Source organism: Solea senegalensis, unplaced genomic scaffold, assembly GCF_019176455.1.
Source record: "Solea senegalensis isolate Sse05_10M unplaced genomic scaffold, IFAPA_SoseM_1 scf7180000012601, whole genome shotgun sequence".
NCBI lineage: Eukaryota > Metazoa > Chordata > Actinopteri > Pleuronectiformes > Soleidae > Solea > Solea senegalensis.
In genome coordinates, this window is record NW_025320657.1 from 21 (window position 1) to 22,961 (window position 22,941).

The 22,941-nt window shown below is 42.1% G+C and overlaps 1 protein-coding gene across 1 annotated transcript in view; it reads left to right on the forward strand.

Moving 5' to 3' along the window:
* Positions 1-313: 313 nt before the first annotated feature.
* The window catches only part of LOC122759893 (low-density lipoprotein receptor-related protein 1-like), a gene marked incomplete at its 5' end in the record, with an annotated part of 72,698 nt that continues 50,070 nt past the window's right edge, over positions 314-22,941 (forward strand). Inside the window, 12 exons of the mRNA XM_044014883.1 lie at positions 314-442; positions 529-792; positions 12,155-12,317; positions 13,903-14,125; positions 15,609-15,798; positions 15,887-16,030; positions 17,466-17,702; positions 18,471-18,651; positions 20,585-20,807; positions 21,264-21,453; positions 21,583-21,708; positions 22,133-22,273. Coding sequence (XP_043870818.1) covers positions 314-442; positions 529-792; positions 12,155-12,317; positions 13,903-14,125; positions 15,609-15,798; positions 15,887-16,030; positions 17,466-17,702; positions 18,471-18,651; positions 20,585-20,807; positions 21,264-21,453; positions 21,583-21,708; positions 22,133-22,273 — 2,211 coding nt within the window. The remainder of the gene's footprint in view (positions 443-528; positions 793-12,154; positions 12,318-13,902; positions 14,126-15,608; positions 15,799-15,886; positions 16,031-17,465; positions 17,703-18,470; positions 18,652-20,584; positions 20,808-21,263; positions 21,454-21,582; positions 21,709-22,132; positions 22,274-22,941) is intronic.

A 22,941-nucleotide genomic window follows, 5' to 3' on the forward strand; every position in this document is an offset into this window, starting at 1 on the left:
GCATTAGAGTATGTTGATGGTGTCAGGTGGTAATGCTCCCTCATGTTTTAAATCTATTACACGGTGAACATTGAACTTTGATGTTGAAACATGATATTTCAAGTAACTGTCAGAAAAAAGCACAATAGGATGTTTCTCAGCCTGACAACAACAAACTCAACATGAAAAACAGAACAGACGAGGAAAGTGAAAGTGTTTTCTTTTCATCAGCTCTTTGATATGGAGCTTTTTCTTAGTACTATTTCTGACCTGAAATTTGATTTGTCATCTTTTTAACTGAGTAATATGACCATGCCTGTTTTTTGTGGTTCAGATTTTGATGAGTGCGCTGTGTATGGCACCTGCAGTCAGTCCTGCACTAACACTGAAGGCTCTTACACCTGCTCCTGTGTGGAGGGCTATTTGCCCCAGCCAGACAATCGCTCTTGCAAAGCCAAGAATGGTGAGTACCAGCACGCAGCAGCACTGAATCACTGACGAGAGATATTCTGTTCCTCATATTTCCTCTCTGTCATGTCACATTTCCAGTACCAGTGGATCGTCTGCCTGTGCTGTTGATCGCCAACTCCCAGAACATCCAAGCCACGTCGCTGAGTGGCACCACAGTCCACAGCCTTTTGTCCACGAGCACCAAACAAACCACGGCCATGGATTTCCACTATGCTCAGGAGTCTGTCTGCTGGATCCATGTGGGGGATTCCCCCTCGCTCACACACCTTAAATGTGCCAAGATTCCTAATCTGAAGAGCTTCACGGAGGAGAGGGTCATCAACATCTCCTTCAGTCTACACCGTGAGTACACCACGATATTCATGCTGTCAAACTGCAATTATTCAAATGGGATTTTTAGGGGTGGCTCACATGTAGGGCATGCTAAAATGGTGGATGGATTATCTGAGGTAAATTTGAAGAAACTTTCCATGAGAACGTTTGGGAATATTGCAAATTGGAAATTTTCATGGGAATTTATTGGAAATTTTAGGTAATGTAAAGAAACGGTGTCATATAGAATTCTAAGCGTTTTGTTTTGTCATATGCAGACATGCATGCGAAATGAAACATTTAAAAAACATTAATTTGTGAGTAGAACTTTTATTGAACAATCTATTATTTTATTAAACAACAGTAAAATATTTCTTGGGCTCATGTGATGGCGGAATGCACAGTGAATGTAGGGGGTGTGGCCTCATTAGCCCTGCAGTTAGCATTAAGAAATATCATTCAGTGCATTAACATGCATGTTAAAGTCAATAATTAGTTTATTTCAATGTCATGTAAACATGTTAGTCGGACTAAAATTGAGCTAGTCTTAATCAGATATTTAAGTTCCCAACCTTCAATTTTGACTAAATTTTCTCCATTAATATCAATGGAAAGTTTCCAATTTTGCTAATGTAGCTAAAGCAATGGTGACGTGAGGCATGTTCACCATTTTTGTGTGTACACAAAAAAAAAGGAGAACAGCCTTGTCCTTGTCCAGCTCTGTTTTGACGGTGTAGTGTTTGAGCTAAATGCATAAATGTGATTTAATTGGCCAGCACTTGTGCTGGAATATTAGCACAAGATATTTTGATTGGCCAAAACTTGCACGATGCATGGAAAGTTGAACATTTTTCAACTTGTGCAGCTTGAAGCTCAGGCAAAGCGAAAGCGACGGACCCGCAATGCAGTCTAGCAACACTTGAGAATGAGGAGCCTTTCAGTTGACGGCTCCACCGTGTACGAGTCGCTGAACAGAAGCACTGCAGCAAAAGTCAGCACATTACAATCTGACACACACCAATACTCCTCACTTAATTCATAATTCTACGCCCAACGTTGCCTTATACTACAACAAGGCTAAACATTTGTGTTTGATCAGGATTTTGTCTTTATTCCTTGAGGCGACATGCACAACATGAATTCCCACTGCAATGTTAAGATGCTTGTGTGGCAAGTGCTGAAATAATAACACAAGGCCCGAGTTACAATACATCCCTTGTGGCAACACAGCAAACTGTCAAAGAGCATCATCGTTATCTTCTTTTAGACAGAATCCTGCACTTTTTGCTGTATAGGGTTGTCTTTGTAAAAACAACAGACCTGCACCACACTCAGGAACATGCACTTTGAATTTGTACGGAAGCGCACGTTAGATTGTTACATCGTCTCACCCAGAAAAATATATGCTTCTGTTATTCACACAGGGTTGACTTAAGTGATGCACACAGCATGTTCACCACTCTTTTAGCTACATATTTGTTTTGGCACAAACATTACAAGAACATATACACATACAGTAAACCACATCTACTATAAGTCAGTCTTTATATTGCAAGTTAAAGACACTAAACCTACAGTAAACCAGATGTTAAGACAGGTGATTATATAAAGTCCTGCTGTGCTCTGAAATTAAACTTCCTGCTTTGTGTTGAAAAGTGATTGGGAGGGCTGGGATAAATGAAAAAAATAGTCTTGAGCGTATTAGATATTTAAGACACAAAATGGAATGATCCAGTTGTGGTGTATGTACATATGCATCATCAAGCGTTGACACGTGCAGTCTAATTCTAATTCTATTTTATTTTATTTTATTTTATTTTATTTTATTTCATTAACTGAGCTGTTGTGAATGTGTGTTTCCCCCCTGGGGGAGGAATAAAGTCATTCAATTCAATTCAAATTCAATTCAATTGGATAGACCTACAATCAGACCAGTGATGACATATGTAGAGCAACGGAAAAGTATCAGCAATGTTTGTAGTAGTTTTCTAGGACCTCTTGCCTGGGGGAGCTCCGTGGAGCAGGTCACTGAAAATGGAAGCAACAGCCGAAAATCAAAAGACAGCTGCTCTTTGGTCTGCTGCCATGATGGACGTGTACAAAAGCTGCTAGGCGTCGCTTCTGTCGTCATCGCGCTAACCCCGCCTCTAGTGCACCAGGGCTTTGTGATTGGTTGGCCAAAATGTTGTGTCTGCAGAGCGAAATCAAATGGCAGCTGGCAGACTGGGTTCAAACAGGTAACATTATAGTATAAGTCATGTATACATACTATATACACCACCATATTTATCAAATAACAATAACAACTAACCTTCACTGTGGAATAGGGCTACTGTGGTCATATTATGAGCATGAAGAGAAGAAATAGCTTATATTAAAACTTTCAACTTTACACTGTGGAGGCCAGGGAAAAAGATCACAGCGACCATGCAACAGCTCGGCAGGGATAAACTGTAAGTGCATCTTATGTGAACTGCATCGGTGATATTTGACGTGCTTGGCAATTATCTCAGTGATAAAAGTGTGTTGAATGACTGTTTTGTGTGGTAAACACTGTACTGTGAAAATCACAGCCTTACTGTAGAAAGAAGAACGCTCTGGCTGTAGTGGGAAATCTGAGGTGTTAATGGGAATGGACACGTGTTGTGCAGTTGAAGACAGAGAATTGTTCCCCCGTGGGGTTTCTGTGGGAATATGTTGTATCGGGGCATTGCTGCGAGCCATCCTTTTATAACTAACGTCAGAGCTGCACCCGTATCCTTTCTGTAAAGGTGAGGAGAGTATCTGGTTTGGGAATCTCATGACCTGCATACCACCTTCTTTGGAGTCAATGTGCTCCTGCTGGTTTCCTCAGACTGTGACCTTCAGCACACACTGGGGCCGTTAGCAGCCAAAAATGAGGGCAGGATGAGAGTCAGCGTCTCAAATCTAAGGCCATCTGCTCGAAAAATCTGGATCGCTCCCTCCAGGTTGGGGGAAGAATGCTCTCCCACATGAAGGATTTTAGGTGTCCTGCAGGAGGGTGGGAATGTAAATTTTGTCCAGCATCTGCAGTAATAATCACCAAACAAACAAACTAAATCGAAACTAAAAAGATCTTAAATGAGTAGCTGAAATTGGAGATGGGATGAAGAGTACAGTCTCTGCTCTTAGCATTAAAAGCAGTCCTTGAAGTGAGCCATTACTATTTTACTATTACTATTTTGAGTATCTGCACATTTATTCACGCACTGGCACTTCTTATGGGATATGATGGGCCTGGAATAATTGTTTCTCTATGTGCACGAGAGTCTTGTGTTTGTTTCTAGTGTCTGCAGTTTTTATTTGTATTGTTAAGCAAGAAAATCTATCAGGCAAAAGAAGGAGAGGTAGAATGATATCTATTTAAAGTGTTCATGCTCACTAATGTTAAGATACAGTATATTCACTGACTTCTTGCCACATTTGTGTCATTTAAATAGAGACTAGATATTTAAATAAATAGACATTGTGACCATCTTCTGGTATCTTTTAATTACTGAGGATTTTCATAACTGAGTGTTTAAGTAATACCGACAGACATGCACACCTTATTTTTTCCCCCCACTTTGTGCGCTGATTAAAAGGAGCCAGTAAAAATTAAAGATTCATGCAAGCGCACTTCAGTCACACTAGAGGGATATTTAGTTCCCCCAAAATCCAAAGAACTGCGTCACAAACACACAGTGGAACCTGATCAGCCTGTGATTTGCTTTTGTGGATGAATCCCCCCACCCCCTTTTTTTTTTTGTTAATTATTCAAGCCACAAAGATGCAGAGAGTTTACTGATTCACTAAGTTTACTTCACTGAAAACAGACCATAGATATTCACCGGTGAGCCACAAAACTAAACCAATAATGGGAGTATGTTTCTCAGCATTCTTAAGAAATGATGCTTTAAAAAAAGAAAGATGGCCACAAACTGCAGCTGACCCACGATCTAGAAGCCGTGCACAGCCTGTGAGTTACGTATGCAAGCTGTGTTTTTCTCTTTTTTGTTCAGAAATCAATGAAAATCCTTTTGCTCCCAGAAATGAAACTGCGTACATGAGACGCATGACTGAATGCAGATGTTCATACAGTACGTATGCGTGATCCTGATTGCGGTCGACCTGCAGGATTAAAGCCACCACACCCACACCCTGCATATTCTTAGCTTAGTCACGACCTAATTTTTTTTTTTCAGCTTGTTTTTATTGAGTCAGAAGGAAAACAAAGTAAAGCAAAGCAGCAACAGAAACTAAAACCTCATCCTCACAAAACCAACGGGGGATGCTTCACTGTATTGTCTTGTGGGGAGTTGGCAGATGGTTTTGTTCTCACTGCATCATTTTTATCTGCAACCATTAACTGAAGGATTTTGTACAGATTTTGCGCTCACCTTGTCATTATTTTCACATTTTCTGTCCTGCCCTTTCTCACCACAATCACCTCTAATCTCTCATGTCACGTTTTTTATTTGTCTGACTTTTCACAGTCACTGAGTGTGCAGCAGCTTCTCCCCATTCACATCCATTTTCCAGGAATGCATTGACATGACAGAAACAAGTTTCTCATCGCCGAACGTCAGAGAAAATGAAAAGACCAAATGATGCTCCGTCGGTCAGCGCCGTCTTCCACGTGCACGCACACTGTCGTGTAGCTGTCATTTGGATGATATCTGACAAGCTCAGGAGCAATGTAAATTATGCATGAGGTATCCCTCACAGTAATGACACAAAGACGCCTGATGCGTGGCTATTTTGAGCCTCGGAGACACCAGATCTGCTATTATTGAAACATAAATCACGTCTCCCTCTTAATCAGGCGCGTGCAGGAAACAGAGGTTATAGCACTTATCTCAAAATGACTCAATAATACTGCCATGTCAATGTACACACATTTCCTTGCAGAGAATGTGCATTTGCTCACATTTGACTCTAAGGACCAGAAGAATCTGCAGGAAATTCCAGCAGCTTCAGCTTCAGTTTTTCCTCGCCTCACACACACACACCCAACACATACTGACAGATACATGTTTGAAAAGCTCAAAAAATGGAGAACCAGCTGCATTTAGAGCAAGGAAAATATGCGCTTGACTGATGATGTCGAATCGGAGCCATTTTGCAGATATAAAGGAGGAAACTTTCCGTATCCAAGTGACAATATTGCTATTTTCATGTCTCTATGCGTTTGTCAGACGAGGGGAAAATGGCTCAGAGATGCCATACAAAGTCCTTCCAAACAAATCAAACTGACAGAGGAAATAATCTCATGGTTTGCTGAGTAAAAGAAGGCAAATTTTAATCAAAGAATGTCTGGATGTGCCAGGAATCATAAGACCGTGTTCGCATTGTTGTGATGACCTGGCAGTGGCATCGGCAAGAAAAACAAAGTGCAGAGTTCTCTTTTCTGTTCCAGTCCATAATCTGCTGGGACTGTCCAGATGCAGACGGCAGAGTCGATGTTTTGGACAGGCCGCTGGCGTGTGAGGGTTTGTGACAGAATGGGAGGAGCCGCTTTATGATTACAGTCAACATGCAAGGAACGAGAAGCCACCAATGGCAAGCGGCGAACATACAGGAAATGATGTGTCTGTGGTCGGGTGACTCAGGACCTCAGTATGCTACAGATGAGTTGTCCAGATGTGTTTCTGCACCCCCCTCCCCTCCTTTCACCTCACACTCACACTCTCACTCTCTCTGTCTTACTTTTAGAGTTCAAGGATTCATTTCGACTGCTTTTTTTCCCCCATGTATGTTTAAACGTACAGTATATACAGAGGCTATAAGAATGTGCAATATAGAGTGCCTATAATCGGATTGAAATTGTGAAATTTGGAAGTTCACTCGGCTCGTTTTTATGAACGAAAAGAAAAGAAAAACGGTCTATTTTGTGACTTCTGCACAATCATTGCTACTTTATATCACTACTAAAAATGCAAGTCATAACTTTGAATCAACAACACATAAGATGTGACCTATAAACACAAACCCCCAGGATGTCCATATAAGGAGTTGTGTATTATTCCCACGGCAAGTTAGCATGGGTGCACCTGTGGCGCAGATCCATGAGCACTAAGGGTTAACCTTAGTGTGGTCATGAATTATGTCATTTACTTTGACGCTTTTATGTTGAAACCTTTTTTTTTAATTCAGTCACACAAATAAAAACAGCTAAAACAAAGTGAAAGCAGTGAAGCATAGGTACAGACACAAAATTGTTATTTACGCCTGTCATACACACACATTCCCCAAAATCAAAGTCCTAACGAGAGGAAAGCAAATGTATCTACACCTGGCAGAGTAGTGCATGCTCTCCCCGTGTGTGCGTGGGTTTTCCTCTGTGTACTACGGTTTAAGTGGACACTCTAAACTGACCGTAGGTCTGAGTGTGAGAGTAAATGGTTGTTTGTCTCTATGTAATGACCCTGGGATGGACTGGCAACCCCTACCCCGCTTTTTCACCATATATCAGCCCTATATATATATATGACCCTCATGTGGAGGATAAAGCCGTAGACAATGGATGGATGGATACAAAAATATACATACATATTCATATAGACATATATGTAGATATATATATATATACATATATATATACAGTATATTTAATACATACTCAAAATCTAATTATAACCCTCAAAAATAGCACCACAAAGCGCTTTTATTTTGAAAATCAAATGCGAAATATAGTAAATTCAGATTTGCAACATTTATTTACAGAGCACGTGTTAAAACAAACGCCTGTGCTGTACAAACTTAAACTCGAGTATAAATTCAGTAAAATAGTGACAGACAAGTGAAAACAAGATGTAAATTAATTTTTTAAAAAAGCACCACAATTTAAAAAAAAAAACACAATATGAAAATATATCCAAATTTGAGAAAATCTGAAATCTTAAGTTCACTGGTCTTGAGTGCTTCCTTTGGCATATAACCTGTGGTAAGAAAGGCTTCACGGAAACATGTTGAAAAGCAGTTTTAAATGTCCTGTAACGCAGGTGAAAATCAGTTGTGTGGGTGCTGAGAGCTTTTCTCAGGGGAAACCTTTTTACTGAAATTTAAAGTAGACCCTGATTAACGCCTCACATGCAAAAGACCTGTCACTTAAGCCTGGTTTGTACTCCGACGCTCGACACTTTTGACAACTGTGCCTCGACAAAACTTAATGAGTCATGTGACATTTTCATTTTATGATCCGGCGAAAGGTTTCAGTTGTCTCTGTGTAACCGCACGCCTCCACTCGGCTCTTTCATTTTGCCATATTACGCCATCTCATCCTGATCTGTACTGTCATCGCCGTCACTTGTCCTACTTTTCATCCTTTGTTTTGATAACGGATGGATTTTATTAAATCGTTCGTGTAGTTGAGGTGGCAGAGATTTTGAATTCACGAGAAGACAGCGAGAGATGGACGTGATCAGAGCGCAACAGGGAGAAGATGTTTTGATCAAACAGTACATGCGACAGTGACTACCTGTCACAACATGACGTGTGTTACATAAGAAAAGTCGACACAAGCGCGGCAGGAGAGGAGAGGATCTTTATTGTCATTAAAGCACTGAAATTGCACAGCGGGATTACGAGGTCAGGAAAACTGGAGAGCCTGGAGGAAACCCACGCAGACACATACCAGCGCTAACCACTAAGCCACCGTGCCGCCTAGCGACACTTTTGTCTGTCCATTCCTGCCGCTGTGCACATTTAACATTGTCACATGACGGAGTATAAATCAGGTTTAAACCTCCCCTTTCTTCTCTCGTGCTGTGAAAGCTACATCACTTGTCACCACACAAGCGACATTATGCTGCTTCAAGCGGAACTTTGCAAGTCTGGTCGCTTTTCCGCCTTTTTCGCTACGGAGCTCCCCCTACAGTTTTGGAGCACATATTTTTACGACACCTCCCCGCTGACGCTCTTGTTTTCAACACAAGCTGTGGAGCCATGTCCCGTGTCCATTTGTGCATGCTTCGGCATTTTCTGCAAGTCTCGCCATTTGAAAAAGCATCTACCCGTGTGTCGCCCCTCGCTCCTGATCGGGAGGCCCCCGATGTCGGTTTTTCGGCTCACAGACAGCAGCGGGAGTGGAGACATCCCCCAATCTCCCCACAACAAGACATTTAACCATCACAATGACTCTAAAGCCGTTACGTTTGGTTAAAAATCCTGCATAGCTCTGCTTTAACACAGACACTGGCATGAAATCTGCTTAACAAGTTGAAGTATTGTTAAAAAGAAAAGCCTGTCAGCACATTTTCAAGTCTTCTGTCCATTCAACACACTGCATTTCATTCCCCCCACATCACCACCAACACTCATGAACCCTGAACTGGGAAAGTAATGTTAGTCCCTTTTAAATGTTGTGTTTTTGTTTGACGCTTTCTCCAGATGGGAGTGTCGTCGTGGGGGTTGGGGTGTATGCATGTGTGTGTGTGTGTGAGCACTCTTGTGACAAAGCTTCAATCACAGTCGTAACGTGACAGTTCACAGGTACCAAAGCCACATCGGCTCCATTAAATGTAATCATACTGATTCCGCAGCGCTATCGATCACCTGTGTAAGCAGCGCAGTACGAGCGGTGGGAGCCTGTGAAGACGAATGCGACTCACTCCTCCTCCTGCATGTTGTTACTGGAATTAAACTCCAATAGGAGAACGGGAACGAAGAACAAGAAAACATTCAGAAAACAAGTTGTTTAGGGAGAGGAGGGGAAGAGAGGAAGAGAGGAAGAAGACAGCTGGCTGTTTTTTCAATTATGCTGTGCTGTTTTTTTATAGCATAGTTTCAGACAGTTGGAGCTGCAGTTAATGAATCCAGACTGTTTTCCCACCTCTGGGGAGTAGACAAAAGGGGAGGGATGTGGGGATGATGCACAGAGGAGGAGAGCGAAATGGAGAATGGGAGGAGAAAGCAAAGCAAAGGGCCATTTCTGTTTAAAAGAGGTGGAGTAAAAATGGAGAGCAGGGGGTGGTCTGTTTTTTAGGGTTTTAAGAACATTCTTCAAATATTGCACAATCTCCTCTTTTTGTTTACCCATTTTTTTGATCAGTGAATCAATGTATTGTTGGGCAGCTGCAAGCGCTTTAACAGAGGACTCTGTGTTAAATTTTTAGAGCACCTTTGGGAAAAAAGCCCCTGATTCCCATAAACCTCAGCAATGCTGCTGCACAATGGCCAAGTTTCCCTTGTGGAAATCAGATCTGTGTGTGTGTGTGTCTGCGAGTGTGTGTGTCTCCTGCCTTCTTTTTTTTCTTCTCACTTTTTTCTTTCCTTTCTCTTCATTCCACTGTATTTTTCCATTTTAACTCAAACCCCAAAAATTGAAAAGTGTGTCATTTCTCTCACGTCCGTGCTTCTTCAGGGAAACGTGTCAGTTATTCTAAACACAGAGGATTCCTCTGGAATCACAGTCAGATTTATGGGTCCACAGCTAGGAAGTTTTCATTATGCTCACTTTTACTGGACTCGTATACTGAGGAATCTGCTTCGTCATTTTCCTCACCCCTATATTTCATTTCTTAAGAGAATCCTCCGTTTTCTTCAGATTCACACACTGACCTGATTAGAGAAGACACAGAGAGAATATTATATATTAATATTGAGCAACCCCGACACAGTTAGAATAAGATGAAGCATACTGCTGTCACACAGGTGGTTGGATCCTTTTTTTATGGTCACGACAAATGACAAGAGTTATAGTTACATCCAGGAGGAAGCAACCACTCGCCCCACGAACACACTCAGATACACATTATGAGTTATGACCAGCAATTACCACCATCAGTTATTCTTTATTAACTCTTGTTGAACTGTGGCCACCATCGTCCAACCATCATGGTTTATTTTGAGTTGTTGCAGAGAAGAAGTCCAGCATCCACCATGGATGACTTCAATACCCTGTGTTGCACTCAGTGTGCTGTGCTAAATTTAAGTGATTTGTATTTACACAGTGCTTTATTCTAGTCGTGATGACCACTAAAAGCTTCTTTACACTACAGTTTTGCCCATTCACTCACACTTTCACACAGACACACACAGCTGTCAGGAGCAACGTGGGGTTAAGCGTTAAGGACACATCGGCATGTAGACTAGCGGAGCCTGGAATCGCACCCACAACCTTCCATTTGAAAGATGACTCCCTGAGCTAAAGCTAACATCATATAGTCTAAACACAGACGTTTGTACTTGTTATACATCTGTTTATTAAATGATTACACCTTTTTCATATATTGATTCCAAAAAATAAATTCACAATATTTTACTCAAGGGCCTTGACATTACCACGTCAACCCCAGTTGTTTCTGGGATGGCTCAGGGTCGAGTGCTTTAGATCTCGTCATGCAGATATTGCTCCATTAGATCCTCAGCATGAGCACAGCAGGATGGATGACTTTGTAAATGTTGGATATTGAAATGGAGCAACTGTACGCTAACTAGGGGTGGGAATCACATTGCACCTCATGATACACTGTGAAAGGTTATTGTTACATTTAAAAGCGTCATTTGTGTAATAGTATTTTTTTTCAAGCAGGTTAACCCATGTCTCTGATCGTTGGCTCAGATTTGTGCGGCAGAGTTGTTGTTGAGGAAAGAAAAGAAGAGAAGGGAAAATGAGAACCAGAACAAGAGATATATTAATGTCTCATGTTCTTTTTCACTATTTCTTTTCCTCTTTCAGACATTCCCCCATGCGATATTTCACCACATTCAGAACAGTATGGATATATCGTTGGGCAATCCAGATTTCTTTCTACAGCTTATGTTTAACTTCCACAGGCTGTTTCATGGTGCCATGTGCACAGGTCTAGGTGTTTGATTTTCATTGACGGGTGGGGCACTGGTCCTCTCCTGCGCCGAGCCTTGGAGAAATAAACTCCTGTCGTCGCTAAGTTACAGCTAGACCAACATCACACTCTCCGGAGCAACAAACAGCCTGTCTCATATTCTGTCTGTCCCGGTGACTTTGAATGACAGACACATTACCAAGACACTTAGTAATTTGATTTGGCTGTCATTTTGTTTGTCAGTCAGGAAAATTGCCCCGAGTCTAAACCCTGAAAATCTGGACAGAGTGTGCATGTGAATGTGAGTGTAGAGCGGGAGAGAGAGAGAGAGAGAGAGGGAGGGAGAGAGAGAGAGAGAGAGAGAGAGAGAGCTGCTGAAGTAACTGCTTCGCCGAGTTGCTGACTAATTTACTTCATCACATGACTTTGAGTCAAATCTGTCGCCCATCTGCTCAAGTATGCACAAAAACATCACAACCTCAGGTTCTGTGCCGGTCAAAATGACTTTATTTGAGTACTGAGAAGAACACAGTTTCTTTCCGCAACTTCCTGTGTCCTACACCACCCCCCACCTTACCCCCTCCCCCTCTGCCTGCTCTGTCCAGATGTGGAGCAGATGGCGATCGACTGGCTTACCGGAAACTTCTACTTTGTGGATGACGTTGACGACAGGATTTTCGTGTGTGACAAGGACGGGCAGACATGTGTTACCCTCCTGGACCTGGAGCTGTACAACCCTAAAGGCATCGCCCTGGACCCCACAATGGGGTCAGTTTGAAAAATGCACTCACATATAAACCCACACAAATACAGACACGGGTTCTGAGTTGTTTTCTCAGTGCGGTGAGCATTTATGCAAAAGCTGGAGTCAGATACTGTTATTTGTCATTGTTACCCAACATTTGAATTGGAAGGGGGGGATAAATGGAGGTTTTGACATTGGAGTAATTGAGCACAGATGTGCTGTTTGCACTGATACACTGCCTGTATAGGTTTTGATTACAAAAGCCTCTTTTGTTTTTTTCTCTCTTCTCATTTTGTTTATTACAACACTTTCCCGAAATTCTCGAAAGTGTGTGGTATATCTGTGGTGCGTGATTGTGTGTGTGTGTGTGTGGGGGGCGCCTGAGAGCCTGCGTGTTTGGAGAAATAACACTGACAGCGCGATTGTGAGAGTGCGATGTGTGCATGCGCGTACACACACAAGCTTCTCACTACATTTGTCGTTTTCATCCCTGGTAAGTTCTCACTGATGTAGTCTCTCTCTCCAAAAACAAGGTCAGAAAGACTGTGTGTTTAATAACAATGTGTCAGCAAACAAAATAAAATCTGCTTTCGTTGCTGTGTTAAATTTGTGACCACAAACCTCAGAATTTCCACAAAGACTCTTGCCCACTGAAAAGTGACGCTTACAGTGATGGTGCTCGTGCAATTGTTACAAAACCAGATACCACAATTTCAGAATCGATTTGAATAAATATGGATTCGTATGGAGATGTTTCAGTTTATAAGCTAAATTATCAAAAAGATTTTCACAGAACTAATGCTGCGACTTGTGCACAATTTGGACCTCCCTAATCTAGTGCATCATTCAAATATTTATTTGTTTACATTAGAAATTGACCTTAAAGTATTCATTAATGCACTTTTCATTTAATATGACTACACAGTGCAACTCCACAGTCATAGATGAACTGAATTTTTTTAACCCGGACATATTTATTTTATTTGTATGGAACCAAATTACAGCATATATCATCTCAAGGTATGAGGCAGGAAGGTAGGAGCTAGACCTCACAGTATTATATAGAGTGCTTCTGCTTGGAGGACAATCAGAAATACTGTTATGGTTAGGGTTATTAAAACTAACCCTAACCCAAATGATCTTACTGGGAATAAATCTGCCTCCTGTAAAAAGTCTGTAGCTGACTTTGCACCGTTGTGTTTTAACACTGGTGATAATGGTGTATAATGGAGAGCTCAATATTTTCTCAGGTGCTACTTTGTGGAAAAAAAGTTTGAGAACTACTGATCTAGAGAAAGAGAAACCCCTACAGTTCATACCGTGAGCAATCACTTGGTGTCAGGAGTGGGGAAAAAAAGCTAATTAAATTTGGCAGAAGCAGACTTCAGAGATGTGCAGCCATCTGCCTTGGCCAGTTGGGGTGGAAGTAGAAAAATGGGGAAGAGAGAGAGAGAGAGAAAGAAGAGGTGTAGGAAAAATGTCGAGAGGATAAAAGAAGTGCAGATGAAAGAGAGAGAGAGAGCAGAAGCAGATGTTTATTTAATTACTTACTCCATCCATCCATCCATCCATCCGTCCATGCTCAGATCAGACCCTTTGTTTCCACAGGAAGGTGTTCTTCACAGACTATGGTCAGATCCCTAAGGTGGAGCGCTGCGACATGGATGGTCAAAACCGCACCAAGCTGGTGGACAGTAAGATTGTGTTCCCCCATGGCATCACGCTGGACCTGGTCAGCAGACTCGTGTACTGGGCCGACGCCTACCTGGACTACATCGAGGTGGTGGACTACGAAGGCAAAAACCGACACACCATCATCCAGAGCCTGCTGGTGAGAACGGATGAGCGGAGCACACCGCACTCCAACGTACCTTCCATCAGCCCACAGATAATCTCCACTAAATTTATCGTCCACCTGTCTGCTATTAATACAGCTCTAAAACATCTAGTGCTCTTTAGAATTCCCTGTATGTCTATAACCCGCGTAGTGTTTCTCCTGTGTACAGCTGTAATGTGTTCTTGACCAGTGAGTTATGGGCAGAGGGAAGAAGGTGGACATATGTTTTTTTATTAAAGCTGCTGATGAATAGTGTCTAATAAGGAGGCTGATAAAACACAGTGGCTCTAAAACCTATTACCATGGCTTCTACTGTGATCTATGGAGGAATAATGGCTTCTATTTACTCCCTAAGCCTAAGGACACAGACACACACACACACACACCACAATCTCTTCCTGTGTGTGTGCAGGGTGTAGTGCACCTGTAAAAGGCCATTAGTACACCCTTCAAACAAAGGTTACAAAGCAGTGTGCTTATTGATGATGCTGTGTTTGGTCCGTTTTATCTGTAGCATACTTTTCTCAGAGTCCTGAAGCTGCAGGGATCATTTTCTTTTGTGTAAATGTATTTCTCAAATCCACATGTGCCCATTGCATAGGATCAAACCTTTAGAGTTCTGAATATTTCAACATATTCACTTTCTAATGTCGTTTTGTGGAACTTGGACCTGAAATCAAGACGTTCAACGCACCTTTTCTTACTATGTTTGTCTTTCCCGTCTGGAGTAAAGGTGACACAGTGCACTCTCATGTGTCCTGACAGTCTGATACAGTCTGCTTAACAGAGCATTGCCCTCCAGCCTTTGTTAATAACTGCATTTATTGGGTGTCTGTGTCTCTATGGCCCACTGATTTCCTTCCAGCCTGCACTGATAGACCACAGTGCCTTCTCTGGCCAATTGTGTGTTCAGATCTTAAAGTTACTTACGTTTTTTTTGTCTTTTGACAGCTGTGGGATATTTGGACACTGTACAATACTAATTTATGTCATTGTGTCAAGGAACAATACACGTTTCTGAGTGAGTGACTTTAAAAAAATGTACATAGAAGAATCACGGTGCACACTTTAAACACTCTTCTGCTTCAGTGCTCTGGCTTTGAGAAAATCCAGGTTACCATGGCAACAATACATCACGCAGTAGTAAGTGTCCTCATATAGAGAACCATGGATTCAGTACAATTTTTCCCTGGACTCATGATTGACTGTGTGTGTGTGTGTTGTTGTGTACACACACACACACACACACATTAAATCCATTAGAAGTAGCTCTTGTGTGGAAATGATGCATTAAAAAGCCATTAATGTGTTTTTATATCCATTTCCATTAAACCAGTATTAGGTTGCTGATTACAATAAAAAAAACAACAGTAATTTCAAGTGTTATGCGTCCTCTTGCTTCACCACACCAACTGTTCTGTACATAGCCCTCCACTCTGCTTTTCTCACACCTCGTTTGCTCTCCCTCTTTTCTCAGATCGAGCACCTGTACGGACTGACTGTGTTTGAAAACTATCTGTATGCCACCAACTCAGACAACGCTAACATGCAGCCCAAGACCAGTGTGATCAGGGTCAATCGCTTCAACAGCACAGACTACCAAGTCGTGACCAGGGTGGATAAGGGAGGAGCGCTGCACGTCTACCACCAGAGACGTCAACCTCCAGGTATGAGCCTGGCCCACACACACACACAAACACACATCCGTGTATCATATAGCTGCATGTTGACCTCACCACTGTCTTTGGTGTCCAGTGCGTAGCCATGCATGTGAGGTGGACCAGTTTGGGAAGGCTGGAGGCTGCTCTGACATCTGTCTGCTGGGAAACGGCCACAAGACACGGACCTGCCGCTGTCGCTCTGGATTCAGTCTGGGCAGTGATGGCAAATCCTGCAAAAGTGAGTAAAAAATGCATATGAACACACCCTCTACTGATATTGAAATGTTCAGTGAACACACGGGTAAAAGAAACAACAGGAAAAGGTAGAGATTAATGAAAGGAATACTTGCATTTAGCTTTGTGTTACTAGAATAGGGCTAGTATTTTTGAAAGATTGTGCTTCCCAACCTCAGTTTCCCCTGAGTTGAGAAATATCTTTTCTTTGTTACGTACCCACCACTGACACTTGGTCTGAGGCTTGAAACTGCAACGCTAAATCCACAGGACATCATTCCCAGAATGTAAACAGTGTCCGCCATCTTTGCTAACAGTTACGCTAACAGGACCAAGTGTCACTGGTGGGCACGTAACAAAGAAAAGAAAGAAGATATTTCTTCATTCTTTTCTGAGGTTGGGAAGCACAATCTTTCAAAAATACTAGCCCTTTTCTAGCAATACAAAGCTAAATGCTAATCGGTGAAGTATTCCTTTAAATTAGATAACATGAATAGTTGCAAATGTTAAATGAATGGCTAGATGGTTCAAACATACAGTATTGCCAAATAAGCCTTGAACACTGGAGTGTGAAACATAACAAATAAATGGTTCAAAAAGCTAAAAGAATGCTAATATCGTAGAAGCAGTTGTAATATTTTGCTGAAACTAAAAAAGGCAACAGTATTAGTTTGATTGTATGACAACATTATTCAAGGATTCAAGGAGACTGTATTGTTAGGTCAGGTTGTTCAGGTGTTCACATACTCTATCATAAATAAATAGCTATAAAACTAAACAATCGTATTATGTTAAAATATGTGCTTTGAAAAGTGACAAATGCACATTTGTGTGATGAAGTGGAAGTTGTCAGTGAAGTGGCTCTTCAGCTTGTTCTGTGCGCTGCTGTTTGTGACAAGAAAGTTTTGAGATCGCTGCACTGGATTCAACACATCCACAAGTGATGTGGGCCTGCTCCCAGAATAACTGTAAGTATAAACTTGGCAGCCACAGTGATTCAGCTCTGTTGACCTAAAGCCAAGGGCAGCCGCAGCGCTCCCTTGGGCTTTGGACTGGAAAAGAACTATGAACAAAGTCGCTGTGTAACACCATAACATAGTCTGGCTCTCTATCTCTCCGCTGACCTCTCCATAAAGCTCTCACCCTGATTCAGCTTGTTTGGAGAAGTGTTTTAATATTCCATCAACCATTAATAGGGTAATATTGATCTGTCTTCAGACAATAGACTGTCCTTGAAAACAACATTGTTGATTTAAGTCGGGGAATCTTTACTCCTGTGCCTCTCAATTTAAAACCACTTTATTTTCACTTGGGGCTTTTGCTGACCCCACGTGTTGTTTAGTTCTCTGATCAATACACATTGTTATTAACATACTATTACAGATAATGATAGTCCCACCCCCCTCACTCTTGTCTTTGTTTTCCTGTGTTTGCCACAGAACCCGAACATGAGCTCTTCCTGGTCTACGGTAAAGGTCGCCCAGGGGTCATCCGGGGCATGGACATTAATGCCAAGGTGCCGGACGAGTACATGATCCCCATAGAAAACCTGATGAACCCCAGAGCTCTGGACTTTCACTCTGAGAGCGAGTTCATCTACTTTGCCGACGCCACCAGTTACATCATCGGGCGACAGAAGATTGACGGAACAGAGAGGGACACCATTCTGAAGGAAGGTAGTACCACGTCACTTTCATCATGTGACAGTAAAGACATGGCAGAAAACGATGTAAAAGCAGTGGGTCTGAAACATAGTTTACATGTAGAAGGATTCCAAAATTAGTTTTTACTCATGGAAACAAACAACCTGAGGCGTCTGTAATTACTTCACAAGCTTAACATTTAGTTAAAGCTACACATACGTTTTTTCTTTTGCACAATTATGCCGTTGCCTCCGTCTGTCGGCACAATTTTGCAAGGCAACAAGAGATCCGAACACCACACTACTGAGAAATACAGTAGTGTAAAAGTAGTGAGAAAGCAGTTGTGTGAACTCGTGGGAACAAAATATAATCTGGAATGTAACAGATTATATTTGAACTTTTATATTTAAAAGTTTTGCACCAGAGTTTGGCTGTAATTATTTCTTTGGACAAGTGGAGACAAACAACCTGAGGCTTGTTATTAACTATAAAGACAAAATGACATACTAATAGTAATTTAAAAATAAAGTTTGGAGGGTTGCATAAATACATGCATTAATAGGCATTGATCCCTGGGCAAGACACCTAATGGCTGTGCCGACAGCATGTGAATGGGTATGAAAGAAACTGTATGAATGAGTGAGCGAATAAAGCAGCTTTCAGTGGTCATCGAGGCTAGAAAGGCGCTGTATATATATCTTTAAGCATTACTCTTGAAAACACTTTAGGGTGAGTGAGGTTTCTGTCTGTCTTGCAGAAACACCCTTCTCACAACATTCAACCATTTTGTGTCTATTCCAGGAATCCACACGGTCGAGGGCATAGCTGTGGACTGGATGGCAGATAACTTGTACTGGACAGACGACGGGCCTAAGAAAACCATTAGCGTCGCTCGGCTGGAAAAGGCTTCACAGACACGCAAGACCCTCATCGAGGGGAAAATGACTCACCCCCGCGCCATCGTTGTGGATCCTCTGCATGGGTAAGGGGTACAGACAGATGGAGGGAGCCATGGAGCTTGAGGGTTTTTTGTCCCAGACTAGGAAAAGGTGCAGGTTTGAAGCAGCACTTGAAATTATGCTGATGGGCACTTAATGATATATAATGCATGCATGCCCACGTGTGATTATTTGCGGTCATGAAATATACAGTGTATCAGGTCTCACATGAGATAAAATCTCATCTCTCACAACCCATCACCATTTTACCATTCTCAGTTTCACTTTGTGTCTGAGCTGTCGTTGGTTCAAATATTCACCTCTTACGAGGACTCAGTCTTCATCAAAGCTGCTGTCAGTGAAATGTCACGGGTTTCTTAGTCTCAGGGGAGAAACCTCCTTTTTTTATGATTCCACAACATTTTATCTTATCAGGAGCCAGAATGCCACAAAAAAGGGTGGTCTTCTCTGCTTGTGAGTCTACATCCACATCATTTGATATATTGATATATATATACTGTCTTCACCCAGATTTCAGCTCTGTATCACAAGTAATTTGTGTCAATATTGGCAGATATCGACTTTAAAATGTGTTATTAGCAGGCCAATATGACTGACAGCTAAAATAGACTGAAAAAGCTGCTGCCTCCTCGACTTGCACAATGAAAATATTATCAGTATCTGCTGTACATAGAGCTGTCAAACCGGGAAATGATGACATTCTTGAATGTCTTGTTTTGTCCACAAACCAAAAGGATTGAGTTTTAATGATTTCTTTGTTATATGGAGCAAAGAACTGAAGAAAATCTTGACATTTTAGAAGCTGAAACAATCAGAAATCTTGTTTTAATCATGAAAAAAGCTTCAAACCGAGTAATTCATTTAGTATTATTTAATTATGTTATGTTAATTTCACTACATGACCACAAAAGAAAAGACATATATGGGTACGGGTTATCAGCCCAAGTGCTCCCGATATACCGGCATATCCGATAACAGCAATAAGTCCAAAACGTGTAATATATGAGTAATTGGGTACAGTGGACATGTGCGTGCCCATGTAAACGAGAAGCTGATCATTTCCTCTGCAGTGTACAGTACAGCAGCATTTTGAAACTTCTCCATTTTGGGCTCTGGTAAACACCAGGCTGGTGTGAACAGCAGACGCACCCTGAGCAGAATTTATGCATCCCTAATAAACAATGAGGTGAATGAATTTCTCTTTCTGACAACATTTATAACACACTATTTATTAAAACAGACCGGCTATTTTAGCATTGCATTATAGATTTTTTGTTACCAGCTGAATTACATGCAGACACATCTCTCTGGCTCTCTTTCAAAAAGCTCTTAATGTTGTTGTGTAAAAAAAAAAGGTCTTATTGATGTGACCCATCTCCCTCTCCCTCTTCCTGCGACGCACGTGCTCATAAACACGCACACACGCTCTTTGGATTGCAGAGTGAGAGCACAATGTGTGTCCACACGATCCCCTGGGAAAGACACTTGCCTACACTAATGCCTGTGATCAATCAGGCTGAGCCAGAGGAAGGAGCGGGAGGAGACATTTGCTGAAAGGAAAGGAAGAGAAAAGAGACAGGTGGAAAAGGAAATATTAAAAGTTAATGTTGATGTCAGTCATATTCCGGCAGAGGGGGACTGTTTCTAGTTATGCAGAATGTGAACAGCCAGTGCTCACAGGCTAAGCTGCAGGAGATCAGGTGGAGATTGGCATGTCATTAAGTTCCTGGTGACAAACACTGCCTGTTTGCCTGTGGGCAGATCAACTGTGGAGCTGCCATGTTGGGTGCTTTTAAAAGTTTTGTTTGCTTGAAGGCAGATGGATAAAATGTTTGTTCTTACTATTTTTCGCATTTGTTAATACCACTAAGAGATTCTTCAAGATGCCCCCAAGATGGTCCCGTCCATTGTGTCTTTCAGTGCAAACTTATAACAGCAACTCTGATGCGTCCTCAGGTGGATGTACTGGACAGACTGGGAGGAAGACCCCAAAGAGAGCAAACGGGGCAAAATTGAGCGTGCGTGGATGGACGGCTCCAACAGGAACGTGTTCCTCACCAGCAAAACTGTGCTGTGGCCCAACGGCCTGAGTCTGGACATCCCACAAGGAATCCTCTACTGGGTGGATGCCTTCTACGACCGCATCGAGATGGTGTATCTGAACAGCTCTGAGCGCAAGGTCAGCATCTGCTATCGTCACCATTATTTTACTGCATGTTAGAGTCAGAGCGTTTCACTGGAATGGAAAACTTTGGGTGGTCCATCACAATGCAGTCCAGGGTCTGTGGTCTTGCATTGCTGTTTTAAACACTGGTCACTCCTTCTGGCTGAACTGATGATATTTAATTTTTAATGGCCCATGTGTTGGTTATATTTTGATTTAATGGTCGTGTTTCCAGCTTTTGAAATGTGTAATCCAGAAAATGGAATGTAACATTAGTTCTAAATAAATCTAAATATTTACACTCCCAGTCTGAGCTTAACAGAAATGAGTACTTTAGGGCCTCAGTGATTTATAGATCTACTTTAAATTCCATCTTTGCTTAGATAAGTTCCAAATGGCCTTAAGTTGGTGTAGCATTATTACAAACTCCAGTGTTAGATTTCATGTTCACCGTCTGCCTTTTCTTACCAGACGGTGTACGAAGGTCAGGAACTGAACCACGCCTTCGGCCTGTGCCACTATAAACACTTCTTGTTCTGGAACGAGTACCGCAGTGGCAGCATTTACAAATTGGACACCACGACCGGCGTAGCCACTGTTTTGCGCAATGAGCGACCGCCCATCTTCGAAATCCGGATGTACGACGATCAGCAGCAGCAAGGTGAAGAGCAGCTCCTCACACACAGATACAGTAAACCGCTCTTTGATCCAGTCATCGATCCACGTTATGGAAAAGTTACAACAACAGCAAAAAATAGGTCGCACAATCATTCATCTGTTTCATTTACAGGCTCCAATGCATGTCGCGTGTACAATGGAGGATGCAGCAGTCTGTGTTTGGCAATACCAGGAGGACGACAGTGTGCCTGTGCAGAAGACCAAATACTGGACCCAGTTGACAACACCAGTTGTAAAGGTGTGTGAGTTGTGGAACTAGTGGCTATTTAGCATGGTGCTAATTGTGCTCTGTCACATACATGCAAGGTTTTATTTCTAGTGTGAGTCAAGCTGTGTGACAGTGACTGTTGGTTTTGCCACTTAATCTCTGAGCAAATGCAGACATTAGTTACCACAAAAACAGCAGCGTAGTGTGCCATAGTGCCCACAGTAAACTGGGCCTATGTGAAGTTTACAATATTGTTGTAAAAGACGACATAAAATGACAACAAATGAGGAAAGTGTTGTTGTTTTTGTTAACTCGTGTCTTGCGTTTCATGCAGCTTCTGCTCATTAGTGACTGGCCTTTTAGTTTTCACATTTTCACTGTGCCTCTTTCCATGCCCCGCGTGACCTCTTCTCCTCCCACATTCTCTTTGTCCCGCGACCTCTCCCCTCCACAGCCAACCCGTCTTACGTGCCCCCTCCCCAGTGCCAGCCTGGAGAGTTTGCCTGTAAGAACAACCGCTGCATCCAGGAGCGCTGGAAGTGTGACGGAGACAACGACTGTCTGGACAACAGTGACGAGGCTCCCGAGCTGTGCCGTGAGTGACTGCACCCATTCATGCACACAAAAGAGATGTCGCAATCAGTCCAATCCAAACTTTTTACTGTTGAGTTCCTTGCATTTATAGACGGATAACAGAGCGACACAGTACATGACTTCATTCTGAAAGAAAGTAGAGCAGAAAGATGATCAGACGCAGACTGTAGGTGCCACTGGGAGTGAAAGAGGGAGACAGGTTTTTTTTTGTAAATGGGAATAAACTGTGAACAAAATGATCAACATGTGAGTTATCTACATGTCGGCGGAGAGTTAACATTAATATTTTGTACAAACACTGACGAGAGTTGTTGTTGCACAGTGACGTTCATATGACCAGTCATATCAAACGCAGGTAATATGAAATAAATGCCACCAAAAATGAACAGACCGATCCCTGATCAGTTAACCCTTTAACACTAAGTGTATCGCTCACAACACGTTTGCACAAGCACACTTTGCATTACCGTAGTTAAGCGACGGTTTGTGCTATCAGAAAAATTTTGAAAGCCAACATGTGATTATTATGGTCATTTCATCCGCGCTGTTTCAGGAAGCCGGAGAATCAGTGTCTTTTTTGCCAGAGAGGAGAGAGTAGGAAGAACACCTGTACATAATTTCCATTTTTTGGCCTGTTTTTGCACATTGAGAGACAAAGTTTATTGTCAA